The sequence below is a fragment of the Carassius carassius genome, chromosome 42 (genome assembly GCF_963082965.1).
Source record: "Carassius carassius chromosome 42, fCarCar2.1, whole genome shotgun sequence".
Classification (NCBI taxonomy): Eukaryota; Metazoa; Chordata; class Actinopteri; order Cypriniformes; family Cyprinidae; genus Carassius; species Carassius carassius.
This window is the reverse complement of record NC_081796.1, coordinates 803475-824195: the sequence shown is the minus strand read 5'-3', so window position 1 is coordinate 824195 and position 20721 is coordinate 803475. Positions and strand designations below refer to the sequence as shown.

The 20721-nt window shown below is 43.5% G+C and overlaps 1 protein-coding gene across 1 annotated transcript in view; it reads right to left on the bottom strand.

The window, feature by feature from the left end:
• The window catches only part of si:dkey-225n22.4 (collagen alpha-1(XXI) chain), a 45223-nt gene extending 25888 nt beyond the window's left edge, over positions 1 to 19335 (bottom strand). Inside the window, exons 1-15 of the mRNA XM_059535178.1 lie at positions 19209 to 19335; positions 17879 to 18436; positions 15503 to 15668; positions 15113 to 15338; positions 11893 to 12066; positions 11704 to 11781; positions 10882 to 10893; positions 10703 to 10795; positions 10580 to 10633; positions 10434 to 10487; positions 9483 to 9536; positions 9158 to 9211; positions 8840 to 8887; positions 7989 to 8042; positions 7566 to 7619 (exon numbers count right to left, since the gene is read on the bottom strand). Of these exons, the coding sequence (XP_059391161.1) occupies positions 7566 to 7619; positions 7989 to 8042; positions 8840 to 8887; positions 9158 to 9211; positions 9483 to 9536; positions 10434 to 10487; positions 10580 to 10633; positions 10703 to 10795; positions 10882 to 10893; positions 11704 to 11781; positions 11893 to 12066; positions 15113 to 15338; positions 15503 to 15668; positions 17879 to 18436; positions 19209 to 19290 (1761 nt within the window). The 5' untranslated portion in view covers positions 19291 to 19335. The remainder of the gene's footprint in view (positions 1 to 7565; positions 7620 to 7988; positions 8043 to 8839; positions 8888 to 9157; positions 9212 to 9482; positions 9537 to 10433; positions 10488 to 10579; positions 10634 to 10702; positions 10796 to 10881; positions 10894 to 11703; positions 11782 to 11892; positions 12067 to 15112; positions 15339 to 15502; positions 15669 to 17878; positions 18437 to 19208) is intronic.
• Between the last annotated feature and the right edge of the window lie 1386 nt (positions 19336 to 20721).

The window sequence follows — 20721 nt, the reverse complement described above, 5'->3', positions numbered from 1 at the left end:
TCTGCTGCCGGCAGACTACATAAGGGGTGGCCTCCCAACGGTCACTCAGTTTCCCCTTCCCCTGCCGCCGATTATCTCTCACCAACACCCTCTCTCCTGGCAGTAGAGGGGCTTCTCTAGCAGTCCGATCATACAACCGCTTACTTTTCTCTCCTGCCGTCTGTATCCTTTTTGACACCTGCTCGTAGGCGAAATGCAAGCGCTGGTGATGGCGCCCCACCCACTCCGTTACACTTGCTTCCTCTTGGTCGGCTATCACTCCTAGGACCAGGTCAGTAGGCATTCGTATGTGTCTGCCAAACATCAGGTAAGTGGGAGCGTAACCCGTAGTACTATGTATACTGTTGTTATAGGCCTGTAGGAGGTTTGGCAAGGCACTCACCCAATCGTCCTGCCGTTGTTGGTCCAAGGTCCCCAGCAGCCCCAATAGGGTCTGATTGAATCTCTCACAGCCGCCGTTCCCCTGAGGATGATACGAAGTGGTGTGAGTTTTCGTGCAACCGTACAACTGGCATAGTTCTCTAATTACCCTGGACTCAAAGTTGGCTCCTTGATCGGAGTGCAGAAACTCCGGGCATCCGAACGTCTGGAAGACGGCCCGCCATAAAACTGTAGCGGTGGTGGTTGCAGTCTGGTCGAGGGTGGGGATAGCCCAAGCGTACTTTGTGAACAAATCCGTTATTACCAAGATGTTCTGGTAGCGATCTCGTGGTCGGCCCAGTGTCAAGAAGTCCATAGCCATGATATGAAGGGGGGCCTTCGCATGGATGGGTACCATTGGCGCTCGGACCTCCCGTCTGGACTTAAACAATATGCATCTCGGGCAAGCTTGAATTAGGGCGTGCACCGATGCCTCTAGCCCGGGCCAAAAGAAGAATCTCCTAAGCAGGGACACGGTCCTCTCCTGTCCCTGATGCCCCAACTGGTTGTGGTACGCCGAAACTAAAGCCGTTACCTCATCTGCGGGTACCACGATCTGGCGTACTTCTTCGCCCAACTTCGGGTCACTGACCCTTCTGCACAAAACGCCATCTCTCAGCTCCAGCCTGTCCCATTGCCCCAGCAGCCTCCTCCCAGTATCCGTCTGGGCTAACCTCTCCGCTGGCGTCAGCCGTCGGCCCTGTTCCAGCCATTCTCTTACCAGCCGCACATCTTGATCCCTGGCCTGTCTCTCCCTCCACCGACGGGGATCCCATCCCCAGTTCTCAGGCACGGCCTCTTGTCTGCTGCCTGGTGCCTCTACTGCTCCTACCATATAGCCCTCCTCCGGGCTGGCCCCTCCGGGGCTTTCCGCTTCGGGCAGCCTTGAGAGGACGTCCGCGTTCGTGTGTTCACGCCCTGGTCGGTACTGTAGTTGATAGTCAAAGTTGGCCAGTTGGGCCACCCACCGCTGCTCCACGGCTCCCAGCTTCGCCGTCTGTAAGTGTACTAATGGGTTATTGTCTGTAATGATCGTCACCTTGGCACCCCAGAGGTAGTCTTTAAATTTCTCACTTAGGGCCCACTTCAACGCCAGCAGCTCCAATTTGAAAGAACTATAGTTCGCATCGTTCCTCTCGGCTGGGTGGAGGCTCCGGCTGGCGTACGCGATGACCCTCTCAACTCCGTCCTGCCGTTGAGCCAACACCGCTCCCAGCCCGAGATTGCTGGCATCTGTATACAAAAGGAATGGTTTTGTGAAATCTGCGTATGCCAAGATAGGGGCCTGTAGCAGCTCCTGCTTCAATGTCTGGAACGCCGACTCACAATTTGCATCCCAGTCTACGTTGGGCGACCCCCGGCCCCGGTTACGACCTGTGCCAACCAGCAACTGATTAAGGGGTTTAGCAATTTTTGAAAAGTCCTTTATGAAACGCCTATAGTATCCCACAAATCCTAAAAAGGATCGCACTTGCCTCACTGTCCTCGGGGCCTTCCAGTCCTTCACGGCCGATACCTTTCCAGGATCTACGGACACTCCAGCCGCACTGACCACGTGGCCCAGAAAGTTGACTTCTCTCCGTAGTAAGTGACACTTATTGGGCTGTAGTTTCAATCCGTACTTCTCCATGGCCCGAAAGACTTCCTCGAGGTGCCTCAGGTGTGAATCAAAATCTGGGGAGTAGACAATCACATCATCCAGGTAAACTAATACTGACTCCATGAACTGACCTCCCAAGCACCGCTGCATCAGCCGCTGGAAGGTGGCCGGAGCGTTACAGAGCCCGAAAGGCATCCGGTCCCATTCAAATAGTCCAAACGGGGTTGTAAAGGCAGTCTTCTCCCGGTCTGCTTCGGCCACCTGCACCTGCCAGTAGCCACTGGCCAAATCTAGGGTAGAGTACCATGCCGACTGCGTGAGGCTGGCAAGCGAATCTTCGACCCGTGGCAAAGGGAAAGCGTCTTTCTTAGTCACGAGGTTCAGCTTACGGTAGTCCACGCAGAATCTCCAAGCCCCCGTCTTCTTTTGCACCAGCACTATGGGGGCCGCCCACGGGCTGCTGCTTTCCCTAACAACTCCTTGCTTCAGCATGCCTTGCAGGAGTGTACGTACCTCGGTATACAAAGTGGGCGGAATTGGGCGATATCTCTCCCGGCTGGGCCCTGCATCCCCGGTAGGTATATGATGTTGTACCACCTGGGTGCATCCGTAGTCTTCGTCGTGGGTGGCGAACACATGCTGCCATCTCCGAAGGAGGGCCTGTAACTTCTGTGTCTGTGCTTGCTCTAAATCCTCCCCTTGTAACGACTCACCCGCCAGGTGGCTCGGCACACTCCTCTCCATACCACCCCATGGGGTGTCTACTTGTGTCAGGGCCACCTCGATGACAGTGGGGCACACCTGACGAAAACTAATATCCCTCTCTTCCCTTACTTGGTGGGATGTAACCGTTGTCAGACGGGCTAATCGTTGGTGCCGATGTAGTTGCACCGCGTATGGATGTACATTCCGTATCCTCACGGGGACTCTCCCCCGCCGGACCGTCGATAATCCTCGTGCCACTTCCACTTGTGGACAATCCACATGGGGCTCCACCAGCACCCACTCTTCTGGGCCCGCTCTTCGGGGCGGTACTCGCGCCCACACAACAGCCTCACTTTTTGCGGGGACAGACAAAGCAAAACGACACATCACTCTTCCTACCTCTTCCTGTTCCCTGCGGACTTGGCTCATTTGCACCCTTCGACAGTCAGCTACCACACACTCCCACTTGGGCCTCTCTGCAGGTGGTATCTTCGATACGGGCCTAGCCCGAAATAGCTCTTCCCAGCAATCAGCGAGGACATTCATGCCCAACAGGGCTCGATGTGCACCCAGACAATGGTCTTGCACGATAATCACACCTTTCTGGGGGACCATCACTCCGTGAACCTCTAGGTCCGTCAATCGGTAGCCAATATATGGGATGTCGAGGCCGTTTGCGCCCTTCAGAGTAAGCCAGGGGGCCTCCGCCCCTGGTGCCCCTTGTTTCCCAAACACTTCTTCGGATAAACTCTCAGCAAACAACGTCACTTGGGAGCCTGTGTCTACCAGGCATTGAATCTCCTTGCCGCACACTCTCACCTTCGCCACGGGGCTACGCCCAATCATCTGGCTCCTAGAGCCATATCCTCTTCCAGGGTCTTCTCGAGGGGTCCCGGCCACACGACCCACAGTGGCCGGCCGACCTAAAAACCCCCTTCTGACGCCCTGCGGGGCCCACACTGACGGCTATAGTGACCTGGTTTGCCACAGCGGTTACAGATGGGTCGCCCTTGCTCGTCCCATTCGAAACGGGGCCGGTTAAAGTGGTTCGGGCGCCTGAACGGCTCTCGGCCTCCCTCTGAGTACACTCGGTCTCGGGGCGCCGGCCGTGGTTCCTCCCGCGCCCGTCCTTGGCGCAATTCTCCTACGAGGGCTTTAGACAGTTCAGACATCTGATCGCGGACATCTTTCAAAAGTTCAGCCTTCAGTGCTTGCTTCCAGTCAGGGCCTCCGGGTTGTGCTGGTGCTACTTCACTGACAACCGCACACACTGGGGAACCACTCACCTCAGTCTCATCACCTTCCAGGGCCAGTGCCTCTTTCTTCAGATCTTCGAACGTAAGACCCGGGTCCCTTCGAAACTGGATACGTAGGCTCTGTCTCACCGGACCCTCCTTCAACCCCAGAAGAAACTGGTCCCGCAATAGAGTCTCTCCATCTCCCAACCCGTGGTCCCGACGGGTCTGTAGTCGGGCGAATTGCTCTCGCAACCTCAGGGCGAAAGCTCTAATCGGTTGGCGGGGGCCCTGCTTACAATTGAAGAACTGGGAGCGAAGGACAGCTACGGGGGTGTGGTCACCATACTGTTCAGTGAGGAACTGGAACACGGTTTGGGCGTTGGCTCTAACGGCTTCGGGGGCGGCATGCACCTCTCGCCGCGCTTCTCCATCCAGGGAGTTTAACACAAATTGAAGCCGCTGGGCTGCACTAAGGCCCTGTAGGTCGGCCAAGTACTCTAGTTGAGCCTTCCATTCAGACAATCGTACCTCGGATTCTGTCCCCCCATATTTTTGAATCCAGGGGCTCCCCATAAAAACGGGCATGGCACGGGGTTGGGCTGAAAGCCCCGCGTTGTCGGTCATTGGACGACCTTGGTTACTCAACTCGAGGTGGAAACCCTGCCGACTACGCCAAATCTGTCACACCCAGGGGCTGGCTATGCTTTAACTAAGCCACACCCCTTCTCAACTTCCACCTCGAGGAGGTCCCCAAACCCGACCCAATGGCCAAACAACACGAGAACAAGTAAGTGATAAAACAATCTTTATTTAAATATTTAAAAATAGCTTGGGGAATAGGGAAAGGGCAATTAAAACTAAACTCTGACTCGGCCCTCCAGATGGGCTATGGCCGGGAAGAGGTCAGGGAGCAAGGGGGCCACGGGGATCCGGGGCGTGGGACTCGGGCCCCGGCCTGAGTCTTAGGTATCCGTAGCGCCCTCCTTCTTCCTCCTCTTCGCTGAATACAGCTCACGGTAAGTACTGGTTCACACAGTTCGTTCTCGAGGTGCTCACTCTCTTTCTCTTCCTCCACAGGCAACGGGCTCTTTCTCTTTCTCCACAGGCAACGGCTGGGACACACAGGCACAGTTAATTCAGCTTGGTTTTGCTCTCACCTCTTCGCTGATTACAGCTCACAGTAAGTACTGGTTCACACAGTTCGTTCCTTGGGTGCTCACTCGCTTTCTCTTTCTCCACAGGCAACGGCTGGGACACACAGGCACAGTTAGTTCAGCTTGGTTTTGCTCTCACCTCTTCGCTGATTACAGCTCACAGTAAGTACTGGTTCACACAGTTCGTTCCTTGGGTGCTCACTCGCTTTCTCTTTCTCCACAGGCAGCGGCGTAAGTGCAGGTTTCCTCAGTCTCTCCTCGTGTTACCCACTCTCTCTCCTTTTCTCTCCACAGGTATCAACTTGGGCACAATAGCACAGTTAGTTTGCTTTGAATGGCTCTCACCTCTTCGCTGGACACAGCGTACTGTAAGTACAGGGTTCGCTCTATTCCTCCTCGTGTTATTCACTCTCTCTCTCCTTTTCTCTCCACAGGTATCAACTTGGGCACAATAGCACAGTTAGTTTGCTTTGAATGGCTCTCACCTCTGGGCTGGACACAGCGTACTGTAAGTACAGGGTTCGCTCTATTCCTCCTCGTGTTATTCACCTCTCTCTCCTTTTCTCTCCACAGGTATCAACTTGGGCACAATAGCACAGTTAGTTTGCTTTAAATGGCTCTCACCTCTGGGCTGGACACAGCGTACTGTAAGTACAGGGTTCGCTCTATTCCTCCTCGTGTTATTCCCTCTCTCTCCTTTTCTCTCCACAGATATCAACTTGGGCACAATAGCACCGTTAGTTTGCTTTGAATGGCTCTCACCTCTGGGCTGAACACAGCGCACTGTAAGTACAGGTTTCCTCTGTTTCTCCTTGTGTTACTCACTCTCTTTCCTTTCCTCTCCACAGGTATCAACTTGGACACAAAACACAGTTACTCTGCTTTGGATGGCTTTCACCTCTGGGCTGGACACAGCGTACCGTGCTATCTCCGGAGATCTGAAGCACGCTCACAACATATACTGTACTGAACTAGGCTAGGACCAGCAATCTCCTTGTCCTCCCACGCCGAAGTGCGTGAAGGCGGGGGTTTATCTGACAGGACACACGGCAATACACAGCAGCCCACAGCAATATACAGCACCACGTCAAAATTATAGGTTTTCACAGCACGAAGACTCACCCACCACACTCAGTGTACGGAAAGGACACCCGTCTTCCTTCACTTCGCTTGGTTCGGATCTGGCGATGGAATATGCGGCCTAGCTAGTGATGTCGTCGTTGTGACTACTTCAATAAGTATTCCTTCGGCTCTCCCACCACACTATATTAGGGGTAGGGCCGCCCTCCTCCTCCTGGAGAGATCTACACAACGCCAGGTCAATATACAGGGCACTTTCGACTGGCTCTTAGTACTCACATCAATGCCACTTCCAATCCCCTTTTTCACGTCGTCTCAGTTCGCCGTATAATCTGTTCACTTCTCAACCTTTAAGGTTCGCGATGTCTTCACAATCATACAATTCCAGCCTGAGGGAGAGAGAGAGTTAGACAGCTACCAGCAGCGTACCAAGACGGGCACAACCCAGTGCTTCACACACACCAAAAAGAGCTTCCCAGACTGGGAAATAACTTGGCCTTAAGTACTGCCTTATCCAGCGTATCCTCCAATCACCAACCGCTGTCCCTAACTAGGCACAGGTGCATCGAATTCCCTGATTTTCCTTCTTACGGCGCTACCGGAAGTTCCGGTGTTCTGTTTTTCCGGTCCGGGCGGAAACGCTTCCGGGCGGAACCAAACTTCCCGAATTTTGGTTCCGCCCCTAAAGATCGTCACCTTGTGACACTTCATCTGCATCCAAACAGACATAGAAAAAACACCGGTTTTGTGAAAAAGCTTGTTCATAAAATCTAGCAAGTTAAATGAATCACTTTAAAAAGTTATTTTTGTCATTAAAAAATTTTCTGATATTTGAGTTTTTATTTTTAAAAGTGTATTCATTGAGTTTAAATGTAATTTGAAACATTGTCATCTTGTTTTGTGAAAAGAGCATGATGATTTTTTTTATTAAATGCTAGTCTGTTTTTAAAAAAGGATAAATGCCAGAAACATAAATAAACACAAATACAGATATGCATGCCACACTGTTGCCAGGTTTTCTCTGTTCTTTGATGTTTGTCCTGTTTATTAATGCTGAAAAGCTCTGTTTTTATGAAGCAGAGGTGTCAGGCTGATTAACTGAACATGACAGTGGTTATACACTTAGACTTTAAATGTAATTAATGGCCAACCTCTCCTGACGTTCATGCCTTTACTGTTTGTCGACCTATAAATATTTGTGTATTAATCACAATGAATGATATGTATTCAATCTTAGTGTCCCTCTCAGTGTCTCGAGACATGGGCTGATGGGAAATTACTATTATACGGCACTCTGAGTGACATTACACATGTTTATGTTTCTTTACACCGCTGGATGCAGTTAATATACTTTCTGGATTGACTGACCTTTGCTCCAGCAGCTCCGGCTGCTCCATCATTCCCAGCGAGTCCTGGTTTTCCCTGAAAAACACAGGAGTTTCTCAGAAACATCGGATCACAGCAGCTCAAGACAGATTATGTTCAGGAAGAAGATGGTCTGAAACCGAACAGTACTTCTCGTGCTCTTTACTGTGTATTTGGCTGTGCATGTGCACATGCTTTAATCTCCAGTTCTGTGCACATTTCTAAATCTTAATTACGGTGACGAATCTAACAGGATGATTCACCACCGCAGCACTGCATTGCATCATGTTTAAATACATTATATCTTTATATCTGCTTTTGTGTTTTAAGTAACAGAGCAGATGAAGGACAAATTGTTAGAGGACATCGCTGGACAAAAATAATTTCTGGAACATCATTTTGTGCCGTCATGTAGCAGTATATTACCATTGGACCAGGCTCTCCAGGAGGTCCTTGTTCTCCTTTTCCTCCCTGCTCTCCCTGTTTAAAAATACATGTCAAGTTTATTACCATCAAGCTTGTTATGACAACTAACAATTTATGAATAAGGCCTTTTCACTGCTTGTTTCTTTATATAGTACATGGTAATTTACAAATAAATAAATAAAACAGAAATAATACATTGGATAATTTAAAATTACATTTAAAGAGATAGTCCAGCCGAAAATGAAAATCTTTGAAAAACCTCTCTTTATTCTGTGGAACATAGTAGAAGATATTTTGAAGAATGTTGGTAACCAAACAGTTTTTGTTTTTACTGACTTCTTTTTTAGCAGATTTTTCATTTTTGGGTGGACTGTCCCTTTAAGTACACTTTCTCTCAGTTTGTCTTGGCTGTAACGCATCTTGACATTTGACTTTAGAGTAATTATCCATTATTCTAAATGGTGATTCCCATTGCATTACCCATTTTCAAATAACTGCATTAAAAATAACATTTAAAATAAAAATAACCATTTGCATTCATTTCACAATTTGAAATGCAGAAAACTAAATCATTGCAGTTCAGTTTTAAAAAGTGTGATTCAATAGTATCTTATTTGAATAAAAAAATATTAAAAGGAAGTACGATAACTGTTACCATGATTTATGCACTTTACAATGTAAAATTGTTTTGCTTTGGATAAAAGCGTCTGCTGAATGAATAAATGTAAATGTAAATGTAATATAATTATAACAATGACCATTTAATTCAATGAGATTTAAGCTTGCCCATAATTTGTGCTATTTGAATGGAAATATTAGATAAATATGATATTATTAATAAATATGATTACCTTTTTTCCTGGCAATCCAACTGTCCCAATGTTTGGTTTTGATGCTCCCTGAAACAAAAAGACAGGAAGCAGTGTGCATATGTTTCCATGCACACCAAACCATGACAGGTGCATGTCAGCGCACACGAAAGCAGATTTTCCTAAAGTCTTTGTGTTTGTCTCCAGCTCTTCTTCACTTCCTCTGTCTAGTTTAAAGCAGACTTGTTTGTATAAAACCAATGCGTCTCTGGCCGGTGTGCTTCCTCTGTGTGTTCTCTCACACACTTCTGTCAGACGTCAGAGGGATTGGAAAGAGGAATCAGTTCTTTCAGCTCTTACCATGGGTCCTGGCGGCCCTGTTTTCCCTGGCAGCCCTTGCTCTCCGCGATCACCCTGGAAATAAAATAGACCCGATGTGACTCCCAGTAAAGGAAAGGAAAGCGTCTGCTCACTGAATGACATCTAAGAGCTGGTAATGAGGAAGCTAGATTGAGAGCATCACGCTTCACTAAAGTGAGAAGAGGATGTATTCCTGCCAAAGGCTTGTTTCATCTAAATTTGAGGATGAGCATCTCAAAGAATCTGATGATAATTTTGTGAGGAAGGGTGTGAAATTAAGTTTTTTTTTCTTGCTTGCTTTCATTTATCCCAAAGAAAGATTTACTTTTAACCCCTGAAGTCCTGGATCGCCTCTCGGCCCCGCTGGACCCAGGTCACCCTAAGTGAGAGGAGAACAAAAAACACAGAGCAAACATTTTCTTCAAGAGAGATAAAAACACATGCTTAGCAATGCAGCGCACTATGAAATCATAGTTTTTTCCCATTTATTTTTTTCTAAATGTTATTTCATGTCATTTTTCATTTCCAGGTCAATTACATGTTAGACCTCAAATATGTCTAATTTACTGCTTTTACAACGTTTACAATTTAACATAAATATACAAAAAATAGTTAGTTAATAATAGTTCTCCCCTTTTTTTTCCTTTTTTTATCTTAAGTTCCTTTTTGTATGTACCAAATTCTGTGTTTTCAGTTTTATTTTTTCTGGATTCCATTGTAATGGCTTAATTGCATTTTACTAACATATTATCATTATTCTTATTATTAATTATTATATTAATTTTTATTATTATTCTTATTTTTTATTTACAATAATAGGGCCCTATTCTTTATAATATATATATATATATATATATATATATATTTTTTTTTTTTTTTTTTTTTTTTTCAGTGTTTCTGGTAACCAAATGAAGACATAAAACTTTTATTTAATTTAGTTTTTAATCGAATTAAAATTAAACAACTTTTTTTTTAAAACAGGTACTGCACAACAGAGGTTTACGGTTTAAAATTAAAACGGAAGAAAACTGTGCAATTATTCACAGTTTGACTAGTATTATTACATCAGGATATACATTGTACTGTACTATAGTAATGTATTTCTGTCACAAATTTTTATTGAAACTGAACTTTTATTTTGACGGGTGGCTGTGAAGACCTTAAATTTCTCTGTGTGAATGATACGGCGATAGTTTTTCTCAAATGAAATACTGATGAAGTGACTCTCACACATGCTCTTCAGTTTGACTGTATTAAATGAAACCGAACATCTCACCTTCTCTCCAGGTATACCTGGATCTCCTGGCTCTCCTCTTGAACCTGGGGGTCCCTTTATTGAAAAAAACACACATTTCAGAGCCGTACAGTTCACACAGATTGGCCAGAAGAGACTCCTATCCTGAATACATAGGTTTTACTCACAGGCTTACCATCTGGGCCCGGAGGTCCTTCCCCTCCTCTCTCTCCGCGCACACCCTGTTGAGATCAGACTTTGGCTGTAAATAACCGACTGTGTGTATATAAACAGGAATGATCCTGACTGACCCTGGGTCCTGGAGGTCCTGCTGGACCCGGCGGGCCTTGGTTGCAGTCGCACACCTCTTCAGTCTCATCCGTGGGCTCACGATCCAGAGGACACTAGTAACACCGGCATAAACTGCTTTCACTTAAATTCTTTCAAATGACAGTGAATTCACAAGAGTAAGAGTTAAACGTTAACTTACCCGTTCATCATCCTGTAAGACAACAAGGAGAATAAGAAGAGTTAGTTTGTCTGATCTGTCTGCAGATTGTAGATTCATTCAAGTCTTTGAGCTTGCAATCGGTCGTAAACATTGATCAGAGGCATTGCTTCTGAAAGTATTTTTGCATTATGCATTTCTTTAATACAGAGTCTTGAACCAAATCAGCCAAATTAGAGATGAATCAAAACATTACAGCATTTAATTCAAGAAAAAAGTGTGTGTGTGTGTGTGTGTGTGTGTGTGTGTGTGTGTGTGTGCGTGTGCGTGTGTATGTTTGTGTGTGCGTGTGCGTAAAATAAAATGTTGAAAATACCTTTTTAATTTGATCTTATTCCATGGCAAAAAACATCTTTTATTAAGTATGGTGTTATAAATGTACATTAAAATGAAAATATGCATAAAAAAGGAAAGCTTAGCTAGGTTTACAATTTTAATAACTGTAGAAACGAATCATCAGTCTGTGAAAAGGGTCCACTGTGAAATACCACTATTTGAAATCTATTTAATAATAAAATATAGAAGTGTAGGGATTGTGTAGACTTGATTGTGTCATTCACAAAGCTTTGTGAAAGTGAACAGTTGAGCTCTTTTTTTCTTCTTTTTTTTTTTTTTTATAAAATCTACAGAAACATGTCATTGCTTAACAAGACTGGAGCTCATGGTTTGTCTGTTGTGCTCAAGTACATCATGACCTTTTTAAAAGGTGTAAATACATTTAGCCCATTCAAGATATTTAACAGATTTTCAGTTTTCAATAAGGAATTGTTGGTCAGAAGCCCGCCTTGTGTTCTGTTTTCTCACCACAGAGTAGATCTCACATGCTGTCTCTCTCTCGCTTTGCTGGGGGTCGCAGTAAAGCCTCAGTTTCTGGATTTCTGTCTGTGGAGGTCAAAGAGAAACTAAGAAAAGCAGCCCAACCACAGCCATTCAGTAATGACTCTGGCTGCCAGCAATATCCAGTGTTCAGGTACACTACAGGAAGCTACTTACAGGAAGTGTAGCATCAGAGCCAGAGCGTTTGGAGATCTGAGTCTTCCCGTTAATGAAGATGGGAACCACAGCCTCCAGAGCCTCATCCTGGATCTGCTGGTCATCCAGAAAATAGGAGACACGTCTGGGTCTAACCAGAACCTTCAGCTGGTGCCAGCCTCCATCAAAAAGAGCCTGCAGGACAATTCAGACTCTGAGAAATGGGTCTGTGCTGATTAAAGATGCACTTTCCATGAACGTAAATGTCACAGGAGTCTGACAATTTTCCAAAACAAGCGGTTCTACATGAATGAGGGGCCGTGATGGAGGAAAATGGCTCTTGGCAAGATGTAACTGTGCAAGAAAAACTGCACACAGAACTACTTGGTGTTGGCATTAAGAGCAAAAGAAGACATGGAACAGGTACAGGATGATAATTGCTGGAACAGGGATGATGAAAACATTTCTGAGAATGTGTATTAAGTGAATAAGTGAGGAGCATTAGTGGAAAAAGTGACATGGGATTTCGAACAGGAAATTGCTTTTACTGAACAAATATAGCCAAGTCACAGATTTGAAAGGAGCTGTCATAAAGCAGCTTATTTCTACATTCTGCTGTCTAAAGGGGCAACTTCTGTTTAAATAGATCTGTTACATTAGTGTAAGGACGATTCATGACAAATGCTTCTCTTGTGAAGTTACACAAAAAAATAGCAGTAGCAATTTGCAGAAGTGAAAGTGGTGACATTTGCCAAGTACGGTAACCCATACTCAGAATTGGTGCTCTGCGTTTAACCCATCCAAGTGCACACACACAGTAGTGAGAAGTGAACACACCGTGAACACACACCCAGAGCAGTGAACACACACACACACACACACAGCCGGAGCAGTGGGCAGCTATAGATCCAGCGCCCGGGGAGCAACTGGGGGTTCAGTGCCCTGCTCAAGGGAAGTGGAAGAGAGCACTGTTCATTCACTATCTCAAACCTTCAACTCATGCCAGTACCGAGACGCGAACCTGCGACCTTCGGGTTACAGCCGTCAGCTACAGTATCGCATCAGACAGTGCACTATAGACCCCTGAGGAACAGTTCCACTCATTCTCTACTATAGGAGAGGACAGTTCAGTCAGGATTTAGACCGTATCATAGTACTGAGACTGCTCTCCTTAGAGTTACAAATGATCTGCTCTTATCATCTGATCGTGGGTGTATCTCTCAATTAGTTTTATTGGATCTTAGTGCTGCGTTTGACACAATTGACCACAACATTCTTTTGCATAGACTTGAACACTTTGTTGGCATTAATGGAAGTGCATTAGCATGGTTTAAATCGTACTTATATGACCGCCATCAGTTCGTAGCAGTGAATGAAGATGTATCCTATTGATCACAAGTGCAGTATGGAGTACCTCAAGGCTCAGTACTAGGGCCGCTACTCTTCAGGCTTTATATGTTACCCTTGGGAGATATCATCAGGAAACATGGTGTTAGCTTTCACTGTTATGCTGATGATACTCAGCTCTATATTTCTTCGCGGCCCGGTGAAACACACCAATGTGAAAAACTAATGGAATGCATAGTCGATATAAAAAACTGGATGACGAGTAATTTCTTACTGCTAAATTCTTAAAAAACAGAGGTGTTAATTATAAGACCTAAAAACTCTGCTTGTAATAACCTAGAACACTGTCTAAGACTTGACGGTTGCTCTGTCAGTTCTTCGTCATCAGTTAGGAACCTAGGTGTGCTACTTGATCGCAATCTTTCCTTAGAAAGCCACGTTTCTAGCATTTGTAAAACTGCATTTTTTCCATCTCAAAAATATATCTAAATTACGGCCTATGCTCTCAATGTCAAATGCAGAAATGTTAATCCATGCATTTATGACCTCAAGGTTAGATTATTGTAATGCTTTATTGGGTGGTTGTAAACAAACTACAGCTAGTCCAAAATGCAGCAGCAAGAGTTCTTACTAGAACCAGGAAGTATGACCATATTAGCCCGGTCCTGTCAATACTGCACTGGCTCCCTATCAAACATCGTATAGATTTTAAAATATTGCTTATTACTTATAAAGCCCTGAATGGTTTAGCACCTCAGTATTTGAATGAACTCCTTTTACATTATAATCCTCTACGTTAGCTGCATTCTCAAAACTCAGGCAATTTGATAATACCTAGAATATCAAAATCAACTGCGGGCGGCAGATCCTTTTCCTATTTGGCGCCTAAACTCTGGAATAACCTACCTAACATTGTTCATGAGGCAGACACACTCTTGCAGTTTAAATCTAGATTAAAGACCCATCTCTTTAACCTGGCTTACACATAACATACTAACATGCTTTTAATATCCAAATCCGTTAAAGGATTTTTAGGCTGCATTAATTAGGTAAACCGGAACCGGAAACACTTCCCATAACACCCTATGTACTTGCTACATCATTAGAAGAATGGCATCTACGCTAATATTTGTCTGTTTCTCTCTTATTCCGAGGTCACCGTAGCCAACAGATCCAGTCTGTGTCCAGATCAGAGGGTCACTGCAGTCACCCGGATCCAGTACGTATCCAGACCAGATGCTGGATCAGCACCTAGAAAGGACCTCTACATCCCTAAAAGACAGCGGAGACCAGGACAACTAGAGCCCCAGATACAGATCCCCTGTAAAGACCTTGTCTCAGAGGAGCACCAGGACAAGACCACAGGAAACAGATGATTCTTCTGCACAATCTGACTTTGCTGCAGCCTGGAATTGAACTACTGGTTTCGTCTGGTCAGAGGAGAACTGGCCACCAACTGAGCCTGGTTTCTCCCAAGGTTTTTTTCTCCATTCTGTCACCGATGGAGTTTCGGTTCCTTGCCGCTGTCGCCTCTGGCTTGCTTAGTTGGGGACACTTCATCTACAGCGATATCGTTGACTTGATTGCAAATAAATGCACAGACACTATTTAACTGAACAGAGATGACATAACTGAATCCAATGATGAACATTTTGCATTACTGACACTGTTTTCCTAATGAATGTTGTTCAGTTGCTTTGACGCAATCTATTTTGTTTAAAGCGCTATATAAATAAAGGTGACTTGACAAGTCCAACTCTCTAACCACTAGGCTACAGCTGCTCCATAAACATTAACCTTCCGGGATTCGAACCCACAACGTCAGAGGTTCAGAACCAGTGGCTTCGCAGAGTGCACCACTCAGTCAACAATGTTGCTGGAAGATTTCACTCACCTCAATGTCTTGTGCATCAAAAGTAACAATCTGTTCCTCATTAACTGTGTCAGTGGAAGTGAAGATGACAGATTTGTCCAGTCCGTTGAGTGTGACAGCCGCCTGAATCTGTCCGTCTTTTGACAGGACCCTCCACAGGTCCAGCTTTTCCTTTCTTGAAGACCCTCTCAGCCTCAGAGTCGACACAAACACATAGGAGGGAGGAAGACCTTCGGGAAAAATCTCCCTTTAAAACACATTTAAAGCAGATGAATACATTTTCACAATAAAAAACATCAATAATAAAAAAAAAATTATGGGAGCTCTAGAAAGTGATTAAAAAGTTGCAGAATCAGCAATAATTGCATTATTAAACACATGTTAAATATTTATGATTAGATTGAAACCAGCCTGGTGTTTTCAGTAATGTCGGTGCTCTTGTCCAGCAGATATGCTGCCTCTGACACTAATGAGCCCTGTATCTTCTTAGCCTTCTGATGGATCTTCATGCCCAATATCAGCTCAAAGCCTTTCTCATCACGGGAAGCCACAGGAATACGAGTGGGGCAAACCGATTCTGCATGAGAACACATTGAACATGGATGTTATTTCAAAAACATTACCACACACATTGCATCTTAAGCTTTCAAAACCAGCATTTAAAAAAAAATTATGCTTTCTCACATTTATTTCAATCCATAGGCCTATGTCATGTGGCCTCACTAAATGTGATAATCCACCCGATTCATAGGAATGGTTAAAAGCATATTTCGAAGCAAAAGGTGCCAAAATAATCCAAGGGATTGAATATGAAAATTCTTCAAACTGACCTACTTTCTTCTGTGGATTGCAAAATAAGATATTTAGAAAATTGTCTCACCTGGTCTTTTCCATTCAATTAAAGTATAAAGTGTAAGTATAAAGAGATGTCCTGCTCCAAAAAAAAAGCACCACGCAAGTAGTCCATATGTCTGCTGTGCTATAGTGAAAGTCATCTGTAGCCAAACAATAAGCTTGCTCACAGGAAAACTTCTTTTTTTTTTTACTTTTTCAAAAACTTTTCCTACTTGTGCATATTTAATGTGGCAGATTTGACAATTGATGAAAATCGATCACTACTTGTTTTTATACCATACAGTATTCCTCTCATTAAACAAGTAAAATAGTTTTATAAAACAATCTCATGAGAAAATTTAGCTAATGGACCATTGACACTCTATCAATTATCTCAGTAAGGAGTGTCATAGGTCCACTTGAGAGACAGGTGGCGGTAATGAATTTATAAGTCTGCAATCTGCCATAATGCAAGAAGAAGAAGAATGCCTCAAACTTGCTGCTGTGAAGCGCGTTCACGAGAGTTCTAATAGTTCGGACATTGTGTTAACAGAGGTAATAAAAAGCCGGTAGCACTTTATTTTACAGTCCTGTTCCTCATGTACATACTATGTACTTATTATAGTAATTACAATAACTATGTATTAACTAGGTACTAACCCTGAACCTACCCCTAAACCTAACCCTACCCCATGTAGTTACCTTGTATTACCAGAACTTTCTTAGATAAATACACTGTAGGTACACTATAAGTACATGTTAGTACACGTACTGTAAAATAAAGTGCAACCAAAAAGCCTATATAAATACTGTTCAGTTTCTTGCACAGACTGAACGTTTTGTGTCTTTACACATCAGTGCATCGTCACGAGCCGCAGAGTTTAATATGGATTTGTCTGTGCATGTTTTTTTACCTTCATAGATTTTGTTACCATTTGCCATGCATTGTGCAGCTGAGAGACTGCAACAACTGAAGATAAAAATCATAATATGTGTTTTACTGATGAAACAAAGTCACCTACATCTTGGATGCCCTGGGTCAAGCAGATAAACATCACATTTTCATTTTTTGAGTCAACTGTCCCTTTAACGCACACTAAATGCACATCTCTAAGATCAGAGTGGTATGTGAGGTTGAGTATCCCATTATCAGGAACGCATGTGCCCTGAAATCGTGCAATGTCAAGGAAAATAATTTACATTGTATGCTCAATTAATTAGATATTACAGATATAATTTGGTAGTAAAATGTAAAACATTCTGTTGACTAACTTTGCAAGTGCATGTCAACCTATTTTACTAATCCTAACCCTAGTCTACTAATACTCTAATACTCTGACATGTAGTTGCTTTAGTCAACAGAAAGTATAAAGGGGACCATCAAAATAAAGTGCAACCAAACTTAAAGTGTAAGTATAAGACATTTGCAACTGTTTTTTATCACTTAATTAGAAGCACCGCAATTAAATTGTAACTTGTTATACTGGGACTAAACAGATATTTAGAAGGGGGCAAAGTTTATAAAATGGGGAGAGGTTTGAAATAATGTGTACAGTAAATATCTTCTTACATGAGTACCATTTTTGTACCTTTGACACCTTGCACTGACACATTTTTTGCCAAACGATGAGGTGTAGGTAAACTACAGAAACTACATGCCTGCTACTAGTGACAACTCCAAACCAGAGCTGCCAGCTGCTTTGTGGTTAACAGTAGGCAAAGCCACATCGGGTTCCTGTTACCACTCCCCTTCAGTTCCTCCCTGCCATGGCATCATGCCGCTGGTTTGGCCCACGATCTTTGTGGCTTTCCCTGTCACTGGGCATGAATGGACTGTGGTGTTTTGGTGGTTCACTGATAGAACTGCACGCCCAGGAGTGGACTGGTAATGCCAAAACCTAGTTTTAACGTGGTAAATGTTTATGGGAAGTCTCACACGCATGCAAATCTCACCCTCACACAGCTTCTGTTCCATAGCATCACGGATACGGTCGATATTGGTGTAGTCCTCCGCATACAGCACGTATTCACCCTCTGGCTTGTTGGCGATGGTAACTAGCTCTAATGTGGTGATCTCCGTCCCAACGCCCACCGCAAACACTTTAATCCCTTGTGCTCGCGCATCAATGCTAGCATCCATAACATCGTCCTGTGACTTTCCATCAGTCACCACTACAGCAATGCGGTTCTTCACGTCACTTCGTTGCGAAGATGCAAAGACATGGTCCACGGCAAACTTGATGGCACGGCCCGTCTGCGTGTTGCCACCTAAATAGCTGATGTCCTCAATGGCTTTAATGAGATCTCGAGTGGTCTTGTGGAGACCGAGAGGGATCTCCAACCTGGGAGTGTCACTGTATTGTACTACACCCACCTGCGAGTAGTGTGAACTCACGTCGAAGCCACTGGTAACATTGATAAGCCAGAGCTTGGCTGTTTCAAAGTCGTCACTTCCCACACTCCAGGAGCCATCCATGATGTAGACCAGGTCATTCACAGCAGTGCTGCAGCCTACAGAATGAGGACAAGAACTGGGCTAGAACTAAATCTCACACAGAGATTGACAGTATCCATCAAAACAGCACAAAACGTTGCTTTTCCATATAGGTTTCAAATAGGTTTTTTCTACAATATGTGTTATATATGGAAATTTTATGTACATATACTACATTTGCATATAGGGTTACATCTTGGAAGTTGGCATGTTGCATTTTGATATTGCCAACATTTCACTTTATCTGTTTGCCATTTTTCATAGATTTATTTTACTAAGCTCATTGAAATGCATTAATGGATTGGATTCTCTGTGAAGAATAAATGCATTCTACCCTGCCGAAGTATCTCTCTTTTGGAGCATCCTTTACAGTTTTGGACAAAACATGGAGTTTTTGCACAAATATGATGCTTTAAAATGCTGCCTATTTTGGCACCTCAAAAGGTTCGAAAACCTTAAAGTCATCATGAAACGGAAATTGCAATCAACTATCCTCTATTTTGTTTTATATTTAAAACGGCTTCTCAAACAAGGAAAAAGTGTAAGTTATGTGAATGACATGCTGCTGGAGAGAAGGGAATATTGCCCAGTCATTGTGAAGGTGGGAGATGTTTTTAATAAAGATTACGAGGGCACATTCATAAAAAAAAATTATTATGTGCATAGGAAAATTATTTGATAATAATTTAACATTCTATTTCAAAATATGAATTGGCTATTTCTTAGTTGACTTTCATTCTTCTAAATAGATCAGATGCATCGCTCAAAGGGTTAATAAACTGTCATTACCCGCTCGATTGTCATTATCCTCTGCGGCATGTGAGTACACCAATAAGAGCAGTGCTGGAAAGCTCTTCAGAATCCACGACATTCCCAACCAAACTTCCAGTCGTTTCCCTAAAATGTCAATCTTCAGAGTCCTGTTAAATGAAGAGAATTCAAATGTGTTTGTTTTGGAAACTATCTATTATTCTAAACAGTTCAGAATCAGTTTGCTTACATGATTACTCAAAGATGGCTGTTTCATTTGATTATACCTCTGATGTTACACACTCACTTAAACTAATCAGATCAGCACACAGTTGTTCACAGGGGTGTTAAGATGCGTTCTCAGAAACAATCAAGCATCACTTCTGAGATTAAGCATCTACTACAGAATAATGGAAAGGCCTATTGCGTTCTATCATCGGGAGGCGTTTGAGCCATGTTCTGAAAAACCAACATAACCATGTTTCTTAAATAAAGATTTCTGTTGACATTATTATGCCAAAAAAGAAGCAGTATCTTGATAATAATCATCATCAGATAATTGGATGATTATCTTGCATCATATAGACTTTAATATGAGCTCTTTTGACTCTATACACTAAGAAACCACCAAGTACCCAGAGCTAATGCAATTATCTAGCAATGCTAGCGTCTTGCTGGTCACAGTTCTACCAGACAAAAACATACAAACTGTCACTACTGTCACTGAGACAGTAGAGACAAGTTTCTACCTTATCTACACCTAAAATGTGCATATGAGTACCTAGAGTATTACTATGAATCGTTAAGGGCTAAATACGGTACATAATTGTCCCTTTAAAAAAACTCTCAAAGTGAAAAGATGTTGTACCTCTAAAGTTACAGCTTAAGCAAAACTCATATTTTCTGCAAAATATTCACATTTAACCTAAAACTCCACCCAGAATTTTACATTCCTCCATAAACTTCTCAGCCAGACACACCCTAAATAATATGCATAAATTTATATAAATAAAACAACATGCGTCAGGCTATTTTGCTAGGATTTCATTGGCCAAGCTATAACTTTACAGACTACGACAATTCCCTTTTATTCAACCATATAAAAGTCTCCTTGGTAAGAGGGACATTTTGCTTGGTACCAAATGACATGTGGTCTTATTTTCTCGCTTTGCTTCAGTGAAATCTACAAGCTCTCATTTAGCATAAAACACTGCCCAACAAACCACAGGCTGCAGCGAAGAAAATAACAGCGTAAGCAAAAAAACACAACATGGAAATAAACATGGCATGTGGCCGTGTACTGGATTACGAGACAATGCAGACATTACACACAAACCTATACTTACAGAAAACACTTTATGTAGTTCATCATTCATCAATGCCTAAAAATGCTGTAAATCATGTTTATTAAGCAGTGCAAAAAGTACCATAGTGTAAAGAGTATAACATGGAACATGTCGGATTAGATGTAATTGCATGTCAAACAGCCAGTCTTTCAAAACACACATTGCACAAAGTGTTCATCTACTTTACAAGAGTTATTCTGAGGAAA